Below are 16,767 nucleotides of genomic sequence, written 5' to 3'. Positions count from 1 at the left end.
ACAATGAGGTATAAAAATTAAATGGAGTAGCATGTCAAAATAGCCTTAGTTATGTATCTTCGGTCCTATTAGTCCAATCGTGACGTACCATACCTCAAATGATAGCACTTAACCAATAGAATACAATGACATAGAAATCAAATACAGCATCACGTCAAAAGGGCCTTAGTTACGTATCTTCGTTTTTAGTGGCCCAATCGTGACGTACAGTCCTCAAATGAGAGGATTTAACCAATCGAATACAATAAGATAGAAAAATAAATACATCAGCTTGTCAAAAGGGCCTTAGTTATGTATCTGCGGCCCTATTAGTCCAATCGTGACGTTTCGTACCTCAAATGATAGAATTTAACTAATAGAATACAATGAGATATAAAAATTAAATAGAGTAGCCTGGCAAAAGGGCCTTAGTTGTGTATCTTCAATCCTATTAGTCCAATCGTGACGTATAGTACCTCAAATGATACCATTTAACCAATAGAATACTACGACGTAGAAATCAAATACATCAACACGTCAAAAGGACCTTAGGTATATATCTTTGCTCCTATATATGTTATGTCAAAAGAGCCTTAGTTGCGTATCTCGTGTCCTATAGGTCTAATCAGGATATATGGAGCCTAAAATGATAGGATTTAACGAAGATAATACGATAGTGGAGAGAAATTCAACATGGCTGCATCTAATAACACCTTAAACTGGCAGCAATAAAACGAATTTACGCACAGAGGTATGTGGCATATTACGTGACAGGATTTAGCGAATACCATACGATTACGTCGTACATCTCTTTGCATACGTCCACTTTTAGTTAACTACTTAGTATGTATTCAGTACTTTGCTTAACGGTGTTGAGGCATGGACTCTTAAACAGAAGAATGTTAAAAATCTTAAAAGCTTTGAGATGTGGTGCTACCGCCGTATACTAAAAATAAGTTGGGTGGATAAAATTACAAATGAAGAGGCAATACGCAGAATAAATAACGATCCAGAAGTTATACTGAATATAAAAAAGAGAAAACTTGAATACTTTGGCCACCTGATGAGAGGACAAAAGTACACATTCCTACAAAATATAATGCAAGGAAAAATCCAAGGACGCAGAAATCCAGGTCATAGAAGAATGTCCTGGATGAGAAATTTAAGAGAGTGGTTTGGCTATACCACTAACGAATTATTCAAAACAGCAGTAAATAAAATTAGAATCGCTCTAATAATATCCAATCTCCGATAGGAGAGGCACTCAAAGAAGACGATATGATAAACTCGAAAAATTTCCAACGTTCACTGTTAGACATATGCCTTCCGTTTACTGCAAACATTTACTGCTCCTTGACGCTGTGACGAGAATGAGATAGGATTTAACAAATAGAATGACAGAAAACTAAACAAGACAGTGTGTCAAACGTGCAATGCGTCGTAGAACGTGAAATATTAGCGTAAAATTATATGATGGCAATAGACGGTTCTTTAATACCCAGCAAACGACTCGCGTTGTAAAGTTACATAGGCGGGATCTGTGCGAGAAAAAGTCGATCATTCGTTTTATAACCCAAAGGGGACCATAAAATATTCGACGTTAAAATGTGACATAATGTAACGGTATGACTGAAAACACTGAAAACTTTTGTTTTTAACTGTACGTCCGTGAATGACTTACCATTTTTTAAATAACGCTTAATATTGCACCTTTTTATTGTATTTTTTTCATCTTTCAAGATAATTCTTATAGGAATATATTTATTTATAACATTCGGCTTATTACGGTCTTATTACGGCTTTAAGATTATACGACCTAAATGTATCTTGTACCGCACTGCTAATTGAGAATTATGTTTGAAATGCGATAAGAGGTCCGAATATACGAGACACCAGTGATTCATGCCGCACTATTAAAAATCCGACAGGAATTTGCATTTCTATAAAAAAAATAGATTAATTTGTTTTGTTTATTAATTTAGTTTAATTTAGTTTAGTCGAAGAAGAGTTGCAGTAAAAGATTTTTCTAAATATAGGATGTAAGCCATATTACCAATGCTTTGTGAAAGAGAACCAGTTTATAATATTCCGGACGACGTAAAAACACCTTATTTTAGAATATTGGTCGATGAATTGAAATCATTGTTCAAGAAACGAATTATTCATGTGCAGATGTTTTACTATAAAAACATGTAAAACCAAAATCTCGATTAAAAAAGTTGCAACCAGTTACTCACGATGAAACTTAACCCTATTATTGATTTTACAAGTGATAAAATGGGTCGACAAAAGACCAGTTGTAATCCTTACAACATATAAACATCATAGTTGTATCTTGGTTTAATTAAATGAAAAGAAAAATTATACACAAGTACTAAAACCACAAACTATTCTCGATTATAACTTAATGAAAAAGAGTGTTGATTTCAGTGATCAAGTGGCTTCTTACCAAAGCCCAATACGCAAAATTCTGAAGTGGTACCGGAAAGTGACAGTGGAATTAATATTTAATACCGCATTTAATACCGCAGTAGTCAATGCTTAGTTGCTAAATAATAGAAAACGTAAAAAAAGCGACAACCTATCCTTGAGTTCAGACTGGAGTTCGCGAAGGCATTTGCAAATAAAGAAATGTTGTAACCCTCACGACCAGTTACACCCAAAAATACCATCTCAGGCAAAGCGATGTAGATAATACAAAGAGAAGAAAGTGTACAAGATGTTACAAAATTTTACGAAGAAGCGTGACTAGTAGAAAGGCCGATAGAAAAGTTAAAAAAGTTAAAACATACTCTGAAGAATGTGATGGCAAAACTGCAATATGTCTAGTGACGCACATTAAAAAACAATTTTTTTTATACGGGAACTATTATTGAGTAAAAACGTATTGTGCCTCAAGTGGCCTTATAGTATTGGAAGTCGTAAGTTGACAGTTTCTAGTAGAACGCTGTTATTGTTAATTACCTCCGTAAAAGTGAGTTATAGTATTTATAAAAAAAATGGATGTAAATAATATGCCTTCGACATCTAAAAAAGCTAGATGTGAACATAAACGTAGATTAAGTACTATTTAAATGGGAATAAGCCACAATTAAAGGTTAAAGTACGTTTATTGACGTTTCAATTTCCACTTCGGAAATCCACTTTCAGAAATCGGAAATTTTGAAACGTCAATAAACGTACTTTAATCTTTAATTGTGGCTTATTCCCATTTAAATAGTAATTACTTTAAAATGCCACAAGAAAATAGCTTCAGAACAATAAACGCAGATTGACCACTGCTGAATTACAATCATTGTTAGAAGCATCTGGCGAGGACGATGTAAATTAAATGAATGGTGGAAGTGACTCTGATTGACTCTGACCAAATATTTGCACAAAGTCGTTCAGAAAAATCGAGGATTGCGTTTTGGAAAGAGACAACACAAACAGAATTTAAGACTTTTCTCGGGCGTATGTTCCATATGGGGACAACTAAGATGAACCGTCTGAATGACTACTGGAAAAGTATGGGTAACTTCTATAATAGTGTTGACTTGACTAGACAATTGCTCATAGCCCATATTAAGAAATAACCGAATAGACAATCCTTACTTGTCAAAGAAACTAAAATAACGTGAAGTGTTGTTAAAAAAACTAAAAAGTCCCCTATTGAAACTGGTTTTTAATAATAAATTTAATAATATGTTAAAGTTTCTTTAATATACTCTAAAACTGAAAGCGCAAAGAATCGACTGCAAGTTACAAAATACTGGTAGAGTCATACTGTTTGGACAAGTACAGTTGTTTAAATAATCGCTTTCTGTGATAAACAAATTGAATAAATTGTAAAATATTTTTTGATCTGCTTGATATTTAGCACATCATAACTCATCAATTGCCATAATTTCAAGTAGCTATATTACCTGTCGTTAGGCAAAAAACAAAGTTATTAACATTTATAAATTACTACAAACATAATATCTTAGAGTTTACGGTTTTTTGGAATTATCTCAATTATTTATGTATTTAAATTTGGTATTTCTCTACATAAAAAACTTTTTATGGTCTACAACTTTTATTTGAAATATTTTTCTTTAGAATGTATACAAAACGTTTTATAAGCAAACAATTTTTTTTGCCTTTTAAGATTGTTTAAAAAAACAAAGCAAAATCAACTGTACGTCTTTACGAATTTTTCGTCGGCTACCCCTCATACTATTTAGAATTTAAATTTCTGTATAAGATTTTTTTAAACTATTTAGCGAGGTTCCGTGAACTACTTTCTTATGGCATGGTCAAAGTCAAATATTATTTTTTTATGTGATTAAGCCACAATTATTGGTCGTTATTGAGATGAAAATTACATTTTTAATTAACTAATATTTAACGTTTTGATTTCCACTATTATTTTACAATAACTTTATTTATTGTACAAATTATGTAAACATGTGCATACACATTTTGTACAAAAAAACGTTTTTTGAGAACGATTTCCGGAATGGAAATCAAAATTTCAAACATTTACACGATCACAACCAATAATTAAGGCCTTAATCCCATAAAACCATAATATTTATCTCAAACTATTCATCGATAGCTTCGACTAAACAGGTTGTAAATTGAAATTTATGTAAAATATTCCCCTACACTATTCTCTGGGCAAAAATATCTAGGTTGAATAAATATAACATCTAAACGAAGAAAAAAACCCGTTGAGACTGCAACTTGTGAGCAGGAAGTTTCAATGTCGTTGTTCGAACTTGAACCAAAGCGATCGATATTTAGGTATCTAAAATATTATTTTAAGGATTAATACCGGCAACATCTATTGGCTCTAAAATGATGCCAAATACAGTGATTTTACCGCTCGATGTTAAAACGTAGGTATGACGTAAAAAATTAAATATATAAAAAAAATCGGAATATTGAAAAACCGACAACAGTGCCAAGCCTAGAAAGGTGCACTAAACGAACATACACAATTTATAAATAGAAAATGATAGCAATTCTTGGTGATGCTAAATTACTGCAACGTGAAAAGAGTTTAAAAGGATAGCGGGATGTATATATATATATATATATATATATATATATATATATATATATATATATATATATATATTAACGTTTACTTCTTTATATATATATATATATATATATATATATATATATATATATATATATATATATATATTTTATGGAGTTTCTTGAACCATACAATATTTAATATAAAATTAGTATTTCTTGGATTTAGGTTCAATAAGTAATATTAAATTTGGAACTAGATTTTATTGTCCATTGAAATTACCTTTGTCAAGATTCTAATATGTATGTACAAGATTAGGAACAAAAAGTTATTGTAAAATATATTTTATATATTTAACAATAACTTTACTTTTTGTTCCTAATATTGTCCATAAAATTGTAAAATTGTACAATTTTAAGTGACAATAAGGCATATTTCTATTCTAGTCTAAATGTCAAGACATTGACGAATGAAAGTCTTGAATTGTGAAAGGAAATAATAAAACCTAAGAATGTGAATATGTATCTAGAAGGTCCAAAATTAGACATAAACCTGTTATACGACCAAAAATATGTTAATGCCAGTGAAACATGGGTGCCAGATCAGGGGAAATTATAACAGAGAGGTGTTAGGAAGACATTAAGAGGGATAGAAAATTGGTGGGAAAGAGGGATAACTAACAAATTAGAATTATTGTATGAGCAACATATTACAAATTTCGTAAGAGCACAAATACTGGGATAGTTGGTGCACATACAAAGGAAGACTACGGATGTAATGCCAAAAGTGGTCTTGAACAAACAAGGAAAAGGTGGTATGACAGTGTCGAATAAAGAATAGAAAAGCATACGGCGAAATCAAACAACCAAAGAAAATAAAAATTGTTTTAAATTGCAATGTAAACTGTATATAATATAATGGAAAGGCCTGGTGACTGGCCTTGTTGATTACGAAAAAGCTTTCGATAGAGACATGAAAAACTAAAATCAATACTTATAAATAAGCACATTGACAGTAAAAAACATTATATTGTAACGAAAGAGTCGTAGTTTTGATGAGCAACAGTCAGAAGAAATGAAGATCTATAGCGGTGTTAGACAGGGATCATCTCTCAGATAAGGTTTTATCACCACTTTTGTTTAACTTATATTCTGAAGAAATTTTCAAAAACACGCTCAATAATATCAAATCAGGAGTTACAGTTAACGGAAAATTAATTAACTACTTACGATATGCTGATGACACTGTGATCATTTCAATGAACATTGAAAACCTACAACATCTAATCAAAAGCTTAAGTATGAATAGTGCTGATATGGGAATTACTATAAACTCTAAAAAAAACGAAATATATGTTAATTACAAGAAGACCACAAAATATACACTACATATTGACAATAAATCTAACGTGATAGAACAAGTACAAAAATAGCAGTACTTGAAAACTTGGATCAATGAAAGCAATGATCACACTGCAGAATTAAACAGGCAAATAGAGACTGCCAGATCAGCATTTATACGAACGAAGTCAATCTTAACGTACAGAAATCTTAATTTGGAAACCAGATTACGTACCATTCCATGTTATATATTTGCAATATTATTATATGAAGCTGAGACTTGCACATTAAAAAATTTAAAAAGTATCGAGGTTTTCAAACTCTGGTTATACCGCAGAGTACTAAAAATATCATATACTGATAGAATTACAGATAAAGAAATACTAGAGAGGTTTGGTAAAGAAACAGAACTAATCACCACTATACTAACATGAAAACTGGAATACCTACGCAACGTGATGTTAACTGTAATATACTTCATCTAATTTACATACCGTTGCACGTCATAGCCCGTGAGGTCACATGATACCAACACGAAATATTTAGGCGGTAGGTGTGTTCTTTTTTAGAATCACTTTGCCGAGTACAGTGGCATTACAGCCACCAGACATATTTTATTATATACGCGTAGAAATAATATTTAAAGATTTCTATTAATGTTAACTTAAATAAATACACAATAATATGTTTCATTTAATTTGTATAAATGCATTATAAAGCGTTTTTATGAAGCACATTTGTTCGGAACACATTGTAACCGACGTATACAAGCGGCTCAAATTGTTTTTAACAAGATTATTTTTTGACTCTTGTTTTGTTTCTATTTATTTACATTAAATATTAATTTATTTTGTTGTATAATCCACTTTTGCAATAATTATGTGACCTATTTGATTTAAAATGGATTCAGGATTTTTTTATACTTTGGCAACTATGTCAACTTCGATCTCTGTCAATGATAATGACGTGCAACGGTAAGTAAATTAGATGGACTGTATGAGTCTCAAAATATAAAATTTTGAGACTTAATACAGGGAAAGGTTCGAGGAAGAAGATCTGCTGGTTGAAGAATTTAATGATTGGTATCAATGCAGATCGATTTATTTGTTTAGAGCAGCAGGTTCAAAAATAAAAATAGCCATATGATTGCCAACCTCCAGGCAGTCTAAGAAACAAAGGCCTGGTGAGCAATTAAATATTATATGAGTACTTGTAAATTTTAACCATTTCACAAACCAATTTTAAGAGATAAATTTATTTAAAAAATGTAAAATTTTAGATTATTTATAAATTTGTTCCTAATAATTATGCAATCGCAATACACTGCAACAGTGTTTTACGGTGGTCTGAAATAGTAAACAGTTAATCGGAGTTAAGAACTTACTCCGCAATTTATCAGCCTTTCGTTTTGATTCTAGTTTTGCCAAAGCCAATTTCCTCTTACGTTCAACTTCTTCTTGAGTACACTTTTTTGGCACACTTTCTGTAAAATAGCAAAACATTTCTATTAGTAATACTTAGTTTTTCCAAATAATTATTATATTAACAATGTATGAAAATTTGTGTAAAAACAAAAACTTGAAGACCTGACTCAAGCCCATTGAGCTTTATCGACGCTTGAATTTTTTTATTTACAAACTTACTTTTTTGCTAATTAACTACAGTCCAACAATCTATTGAACAGAGTGACTCATAGGCAAGACTCAAATGTTAGACCGCTTAACATCGAATTATATCTGGGAGCCGTATGACCTTGTCGTTGGTGAGGAGGCTTAAGAGAGTTCCCACCCATTCCCTAGCTACTCGTGGAATTAAATGTACACGAAATAACAAAAAAGAAACCAAGAGAAGAGAGAGTCAGGGACTACTGACTGAGACTCTTCACCGATACAAAGGAGGGGAGAATCAGTAACCACTGAATCAAGACTCTTCAATCAGCATCAACACTCAGGCAGATGAAACTCACATCCTGACTCTAAACAAAAAGCAGAGGGAAGCCAGGCCTCTGCACTATTGTCTGAGGCGATTATCAAAATCGAACTCAAGACAAAAATGCTTTCGGGGGCTCAAAAAGAGAGAAAGAGAGAAAAATGGCAGAAGGGACTTGGAAGGATGAAAATCCTCGCAAGAAGAAGACCAAGACTGCCGAGAAGAAAGATATGCCTAAGAAACAAGAGGAGAGCAGGAGCATTGAAGATAAAAGATGCCGCTCTAAGTCAGACTACTAAAAGTGACAAGAACGAAGCCAAGAAGCGTAAAATTATCTCGAAAGGAGTGAGATACAGTTAAACGCCATCCCGATCATACATTAAGTCAAGAACAGGTAGACTTGGCCCAAAACAAACTGCTGGAAGTACTTTATGATGCTCCTTCGGGTAGCGGCAGTGTTGCAACAATTTGAAGGATACTCATTTAACGCAGGAGTGCTATCATTGACCTGAGCAAATAAGGTCACAAAGAACTTTCTTAGGGAGACGATTAAAGTGCTGAGTACTCTCTGGGAGGTGGCGAAATGACAGTGGTTGAATTCAAGGACCTCCCGGTTAGCACCAGGGTGCTGGTCTTCATCCCTGAGCCAAAATCCATAGATGCACAGATGATTAGGACGCGCCTTCAGCATCTAAATCCGATGCTGAGGACACAGAGCTGGCTTCTATTAAGCAGGAAAATAGAGAAGGGAGGCCGCTTACTATGGGCTACACCACAGGACCTGGGGGAGCACGAACACCAACAAAGGGATGAGTCATTAATGCAATTTATTATGACGAATAATATGGACATATTAAATGTACACAAAAAACCGACATTCATAACCAAAAGTAAAAAGGAAGTAATAATTATTACAATAGCCTCAAATTTCCTTAGCAATTTTATAGAATGGCATATGTCTGATGAGAAGAGCTGCTCAGACCATAGATACATTAGATACACCTTAGGTAAATAAACAGCAAGAGTCACTTATCGGAACCCACGTTCAACCAACTGGGAGGCTTATAAAGAAGTTCTATACCATCTGTCGAGGATAAGGAGAACGATAAATGACGCCACGAATCTAGAAATGGCAGTAAATGATCTAAATGACATTGCCATTTCTGCATTCCAAGAAACCTGCCCTCTAAGGGGGAGAAGTTCTACCAGGCATACGCCATGGTGGAATAAAGAACTGTTTGTTTAAGGAAAAGGACGAGGAAACTATTCAACGGAGCCAAAGTAACCGGGGAATGGGAAGATTACAGAATACGGACGCAATACTATACAGATATAAGAGAAGCCAAGTGAAACACATGGAGGAAGCACTGTGAGGAAATTGAAAGCACTCATGCTTGTGCTAGACTTCAAAAGGTGCTCTCAAAGGAGGAAATACAACCAATTAACTAACTCCTAAATGACAAGGGCAAGTATACCAATACAGGAAGAGACATGGCTGAAGAGCTCTTCAGGATGCACTTCCCTGGATCACAAATAGTTGAATCACCAATTGACTGGGAATCAGTAGACAACGAGGCTCTACAGAGGTCCTCAAGAACTAACTGGCAGACAGTCTGTAAACTATGAAAAAGTAGAATCGGCAATAAACTCATGAGCTCTATAAATCACCAGGAATGGATGGTATATATCCAGTGTTATTACAAAAGGGACAGGAACTTTTATACCGCAGAATAATCAATGTACTCAGAAGCAGTGTAGCCTTTGGGTACATACCTAAAGTATTGAGAGAGATTAGAGTAACTTTCATCCATAAAGCGGCGACAAGGAGGGAAAAGGCAAAGTCTCTAAGACTAATAGGTCTAATATCATTCCTACAGCAGACGTTAGAGAAACTGCTTGACAGGTATATTAGGGTTGAAACATTGGTACACACTCCAGTATATCAAAAACAGCATGCCTATAAAGCAGGGAATTCAACCGAGACAGCATTCCACGACTCGTAGAACAGAAAAAGTGGAGAACATAATTGAAAATAAAGAGGTGATGCTGGGAGGCTTTTTGGATGCGGGGCTTTTGACAATACTTCGATAACATCCATAACCAATGCCCTGAGACGTAAAGGAGTTGAGGACATATGTTTGAACTGGATAGAATCTATGCTCAGGAATAGAGTGGTAAATACCACTATCCTTGGAGAGACCGTGCTGGCCCGGGTCGACAGAGGATGTCCACAGGGGGAGTTCTGTCCTGTAAACTTTAAAGGCAAATGATCACAAAACAATTATATATATATATATATATATATATATATATATATATATATATATATATATATATATATATACTACGATATATAACTCAGTTGCTGAGTTGCTATCAACAAGTCCTCACATACACTTCATCTAAGGACTAGCAACTTCAGTGGAGTCTTACGTTGCCATGTAGTCAATTCCTATTGTAACTTAAACATTCCAAATTTTAATTTTCAAAATTGTAACTTAAAGTTAATCATATAACATTTAGAGGGTTTTACCCATGTATTTAGTGGCTCTAAACATGTATCCCGATAGAGTTTTTTATTATTATACCTTTTATAGAAAAATTTTTTACTTAATTATTGCTTAAAGATTTCAGATATTTGCCATTTTCAATAAGCACTTTAATTATTTAACATAATATACAATTATATTTTGTCTACACTATTTCGTGGTTTTACATGGAATGCAAAATTGCATGGTCCATTTATAACTCCATGGGCTGCAAAGAATAATTTATCATCCACTCTTTCATTTCTTACCAAGCATATAGCAAAAAAAAAGGAATATCTTTACTGCTTTCATAGAATACAAGAAAGCGTTTGATTCAGTGCCGCATGAATGGCTTATAGATATATTAAAAATATATAAAGTTGATGATACCATAGTGACCTTTTTAAAACATATAATGTCAGATTGGAAAACAAAAATGTACCTCCAAATACCTGGTGAAAACAATATCGAAACTGAAAACATTGCAATCAACCAGGGTCTATTCCAAGGAGACTTAATAAGTCCACTGTGGTTTTGTCTAGCGATGAACCCTCTATCCCAGCTACTGAACTCAACTGACACAGGTTTTAGCATAAAAAATAACAATGTCTTGACAATTACTGTGTCTTAAATATATAATCAAATGAAAGTTCAGCCCGGTGGATTCGATATGCAAAATGGCCAGAACATCGACGCCATGGGTGAAAATGATATGTATAAATAAATCAAGCGCGGAAGATTGACCATAAGCAAATTAAAACTGAGATAACTACTGAGTTTGTACGATTGGGTAAAACAACTGCTTCGTTCACACCTTAACAGTAAAAATTTGTTTAAGACACTAAATACCTACGCATGTTCCGCGCTTAGCTACTCATTTGGTATTGTTAATTGGACAATACAGAAAATCTTCAGCGAAAATTACGAACACAATTCACAAAGGGACAAAAACACCACCCTCGAAGTGCAGTAGAAAGAACGACATTACCGCGGTATTTAGGATGACGGGGACTTATGGATATAAGTGAGCAATTAGAAAAACAGATTACTAATTTAAGGACGATTATTACTAAGGACGAAAAAATGTGCACCTGGATGGGCAAACCTTTGCACGGGCGACATCCCAATGAAGTCAGTCAAGACTATGTCGATAGTATAGCGTCGAACTATAGGGTAACAGCAGGAAAGATGCTCCCAGAAACAGAAGGTTCATTACTTGCCATTCAGGATCAGGTTATACCAACAAAAAATTACCTTAAATATATCATCAAAGAACCTTAAATCCAAAACGACAAATGCCGGTATGGATGTCAAGCCCAAAAAAACCATCCATCTTATTGGGGCTGGCACGGCACGAGTCAGTAGGGAAAATCCTTATTCAAGAAGTAGCTATCAAACTGGGACTTCATCTCACATATTATCAATACGTACCAGAAAGTATGCTTGAAAATGACAACTACAAGCTATACTGGCACCGCACTGTGCTCACAGACCAACCAGTGGCATATATTAGACCGGATCTCTTACTAGTTAATAAGCTTACTACATGTTAAATACAACGAAAGATCGCCAAATATAGAGATCTAGAAATAAAAATCAGGAAACAATAGAGAATAGGAAGTAACCAGACAGGACCTATTATTCTATTTACTACTGGTGTTATTCCCAAAAACCTATCCTAATACCTCATGATATCGTTAGGTTCATCTGTAAAAACCTGTGAAAGAATAACGATAAACATTTCGAATATTCGTTATTCGAAGAACATAAAGACCCGTCAGCTTTTTGAAGTAATGGCATGGAGAATGTAGAAGATAAAGATGTGCGTATGTACCGATAAACTTTTTTACCATTACCACTTGCAATGATAGATTCTTCAAATTCTGTTCTTAACTTTAGCAACGATTGTTTGACTCGGTTAGAAAAATTACGGTGGGCGAGAAAATCATCAAGGGAACCAGTAAGTTTATATGTTCGCCAAATCTTTCGCTTATGTCGAATTAACAAGTACAACTTTGAAATGGTTCATCAGTCTAAATATTTGGGATTTAAGAGCACTTTTAACAAAAACACTACAAAAGAGAATAACCAACAGAATACAAGCTGGCAATGCTAAGTTTTAAGCAAAAAAATTAAATCCAATCTTTATATTCCTGTTTGACCTTAGCATTAGTTCCCGGTCGTAAAACATTTCTGGGGCTTTTCTTGTGAGTTTTACTTACATTGTTTTATATATCCTGATTTTAGTAGTTTGTATTACACTTCTCGATTTAAACTTTCAAACCTTTCAAAATTATATGGGTCTATTGTTACGTTATATCACCTATTCTACATCGCCTCTTTTGTCTTTTAATGAACATTTATTTGGTTTTCTCGTTACTGACTATTATACCGTTTTTTTTGCTGGTAATAGCATTACTCTATAGTATTCTAATATTTAATCGATGGATTAAATCCGGATAGCGGATAGATATTCTTTACTTTCTTGGAGAAATTATGTTCTAACACACAAAAAACCTATTAAATTGCCAAAACCTTCCTTGCATATTATATATACTTATAAGGGGCAGCAGCAATATCAGTACCATAATAATGCATATAGTCCTGGACTGGCTAGTCGTTGGATAATAGAAAGCATGAATGTAGCAGTTTTAATGGCTTGCTGAAATCGGGGAGCAGAGATATCAGTACCAAGTTAATAACTATCGGAATTGTTGCTTGACCGGCAAAATATTAAATACCAGAAGGTATAACGGTAGCAGTGTTACGTTCCAAATTTAAAGTAGAAAGTCCCACCTCTATTTTATCAAAATTTAAATAATTCAAGACGTGTAAGAGCGGTTGCCTATAATATATTATAAGCAAGGTGGCGAAAATAAAATTAGTAATTTTTAAATAGGGGTAATGTCTGGCAAATTGTGCTGAAGTTAAGGGAAAACGTCCTCTTTTTTGTGAAGAAACTAACTTAGATCGTTGTTTCTAGAGTCATCTTGGAAGAATTGGGATTATAAAATTGAAATTTTTGAATCTCGGTATTATTCGGTGACCTCCGTGTGTCAAGTTGTCAAGTGTTCGGAAAGACGACGGAAAGAAAGTGATTCTAGGTTTGACGGTGTTACTGAAATGTTGGGCTAGATTAAAAACGGCATTTTGTTTTTTGCTGCTGTTCCATGTGGGATCTGGACTAGTCCGAACCGTGTGGATATTCAAGGGGATTTGCTGCCTTCGTGGAAGGGTTTTTTTGGAATATCCACAATTTCGCTAAAAAAAAGCAGATCTACAGTACACGTGAATACCGGGAGTCGCATTTAGATCAAGAAATTAGCCTTATTCAGGAGTCCAAATAGCCGACTACGCTTCGGTCCAATTTGGGATATTTCAAACCCCTAATCTGGGTAAGAAGGGTGAGTGTTAGAACATTTCGTTTTTAATTAATTAAAAAGTTGTAGTTATTTTTTATCCCATCTCTAAAAAGCTATTCACATTTTTATCAGTTTTCATACATTCAAGTTCGGAGACAAGTTTTTTTTGTATTGCTCCATTATCGCCAAAATGCAGATAAACAAAGTGTTAAAATCAATATATTTATTTCCAAATAATTATTTTAGACACGGATGGTAATTAATGTTTTCTTGCTTCAGGGTTGGTTTGTTTGTTTTTTTTTTCTGCTTCTTCTTCTTCGTATTTTTCCGTCTGGCTGTAATTTTCAACTTTTCAACATTGTCACACAAGTCTAAGTACATCGGCAATCGTATGGGATTTTGGATTGAAGACACGCTGAACTGTAACTGGAATTCCACGCGGTGAAGTATATGAAAATTCGAGGTATGGATCGATAATTAATTTTCAACGGAAGATTTAAGCGCCGTCTAATTTGGTTTACGGAATACAATAGTTTTTTTTTAAGATTATTTGCTGTTAGTTTTTATTTTCATATTTACAAATACTTTACAGATTTTTTTTAAAGATTATTTGCGGTTTATTTTATTAATTCAATATTTACACATACCTATTTTAATTTTGTAAACTGCCTCTAAGGGGGGTTATATATTTGAGATTTTTTTTTATATTATTTTCTGCGCACGCACTTGAGCTCACGTGGTGTCCTATTTGCGTTAATTATTTTTTTTGGTTGGTATTGAACCACACACCCCTTAGCGTCCGGTACTTTTGATACGTCTTACCTTTTATTTTGTTCTGTTAAATAGAAATACCTTATGAATTTTTGTTAGGCAAGTAGAAGCCGCATTTTTATATTATTTTTTATTAAGCCTATGGTAAAGTTAAATAATATTGTAATATGTATTTATTTTCAACTATCTTGGGAATCTATTTATTAAAATTGACTAAATTCTAATCTGACAATTTCATTTATTTTTTTTATTTATTCAGGTTGTATACTGTTACTTAGTATTTTAGTAGTAAACCTATTGGTAAGTTGGTGGTTTATTGAATAGTAACGTAGGGAAGGCTGTGGGCCAATTTACCTGGCGCCCCTGATATAACTTCGGATTTTTTTGTTTTGTGGACCGCACGACCTTCTCCACTGTTTTGTCTAGCCGCGAGCCATTCCCAGACTGTCACCGTATAGTACTTTTCTTTCCGGGTGTACGTCTGATTTATATTTGGTACATTTTGTAATTTTTTTATATAGATTCGGTTTTGTACGCCACATATTTTGGCGCCCAACGCCTTAATTAATTAACCTTTTTTTGTCAACCCCTTGTGTAGATTCCTTTTAATAAGTTAACCTAACGTGTTTGGGCTTTAATTGACTAACTTTGATTTATTTACTTTACCACTGGTTTTGCACTGAGTAGTAGTCTTAGAACTTCGTGTTTAGTGGAAGTGTATGCCAAGAAGTGCTTACTAGTTTTTTTTGTGTGACGTGAAGTTGGAAGAAGCCAAAAATGGAACTCAAAAGAAGATACTTTGAAGTGGTATTGTGGAACTTAGAAGAATTATGGATATATTAGGACTTTGAAATATTTCTATTTCAGTTGGAGTTCAAATTTATTTTTTTTTGAGAAGTTGGACTTCGAAATTCTACATTGTGGTTTAACTTAATTATGTTAGGGAATATAAAATCTTTTCTTGAGATTATGTTGTGACTTGTAATTTGTTCTGGAACAATGAAATTTTGAAAATCTTTTGTGAAATTTTATAGATTGAATAAAGCGACTATTACTTTTATTTTGTTTTTGTTTTGCTCCCATTAATAAAGTAAACTGTACCTGTGTGTTAATATTTTTACTTATATCTTGATTTTGTTTGAATATTTGCTCCTTTCGGTTGATACATTTTTTTTTAAATTTTGAACTTTGGCAAGATGGTGCGAATACTTGTACCCAACTACTTAAGGAAAGAGGAACTGGAATATGAACTCAAAATTCGTGGAGTGTCTACTGGCACTGTTGAGTCTATGAGGTCTAGTCTGTCTGATGCACTTAGTCGTGAGGCAGCAAATGAAAGCTTTAGATATCCTGAGCACCCATTCACCTTTGCACAGGATAAAACTGCATTCGAGACTAAACTTGCGGAGCTGAATACGGCTGTTGGAAAGTTTGCCGGAACTCCTACTTGTGCTGAGTCCTTGAGATTGCGGACACAGATTAACCATGTCTTGGGGAGAATCGATCTTATGGTATTGCCAACAGGTGATGATGCAGACGCAGCCCAGGTTGTTAAGTCAGACTTTCTTGCTGAGATTTTGAAGTTGTCACAGGATTTACATGATAAGCAGCATCCAATCGGATCTGGTTCGGTACCAGTAGCGCTCGATGTGATTTCAGTTTTAAATTAGTCTTTTCAGGCAGGGGTAGGACAAGTTCATGCTTCTCCTGGAGCGATGTCACAAGCTGGTAATAATGTTCTTTCAGGGTCTGTCTCTAGTTTTTCTTCTGGGATGATACTTCCTCATACATGGGGAATAGAAAAGTTTTCAGGTTCTGCTAGGGGTATGTCTATTTCTGCATCTTTTGAG

At 34.0% G+C, this 16,767-nt stretch overlaps 1 protein-coding gene across 9 annotated transcripts in view; it reads right to left on the bottom strand.

The window, feature by feature from the left end:
* LOC140441375 (uncharacterized) overlaps positions 1–16,767 on the bottom strand; it is a 209,791-nt gene that overhangs the window by 102,954 nt on the left and 90,070 nt on the right. For 7 of the 9 annotated variants that reach the window (XM_072532080.1, XM_072532074.1, XM_072532082.1 and 4 more), the window contains one exon: positions 7,712–7,810. The exons of 1 other annotated variant lie outside the window; for it this stretch is intronic. In XM_072532080.1, the coding sequence (XP_072388181.1) occupies positions 7,712–7,810 (99 nt within the window). Of the gene's footprint in view, positions 1–6,193; positions 6,322–7,711; positions 7,811–16,767 lie in introns of those variants that run through there. One more of the 9 variants, XM_072532077.1, reaches the window with a different exon arrangement.

Source organism: Diabrotica undecimpunctata, chromosome 5, assembly GCF_040954645.1.
Source record: "Diabrotica undecimpunctata isolate CICGRU chromosome 5, icDiaUnde3, whole genome shotgun sequence".
Classification (NCBI taxonomy): domain Eukaryota; kingdom Metazoa; phylum Arthropoda; class Insecta; order Coleoptera; family Chrysomelidae; genus Diabrotica; species Diabrotica undecimpunctata.
This window is presented reverse-complemented; position numbering and strand designations above follow the sequence as displayed.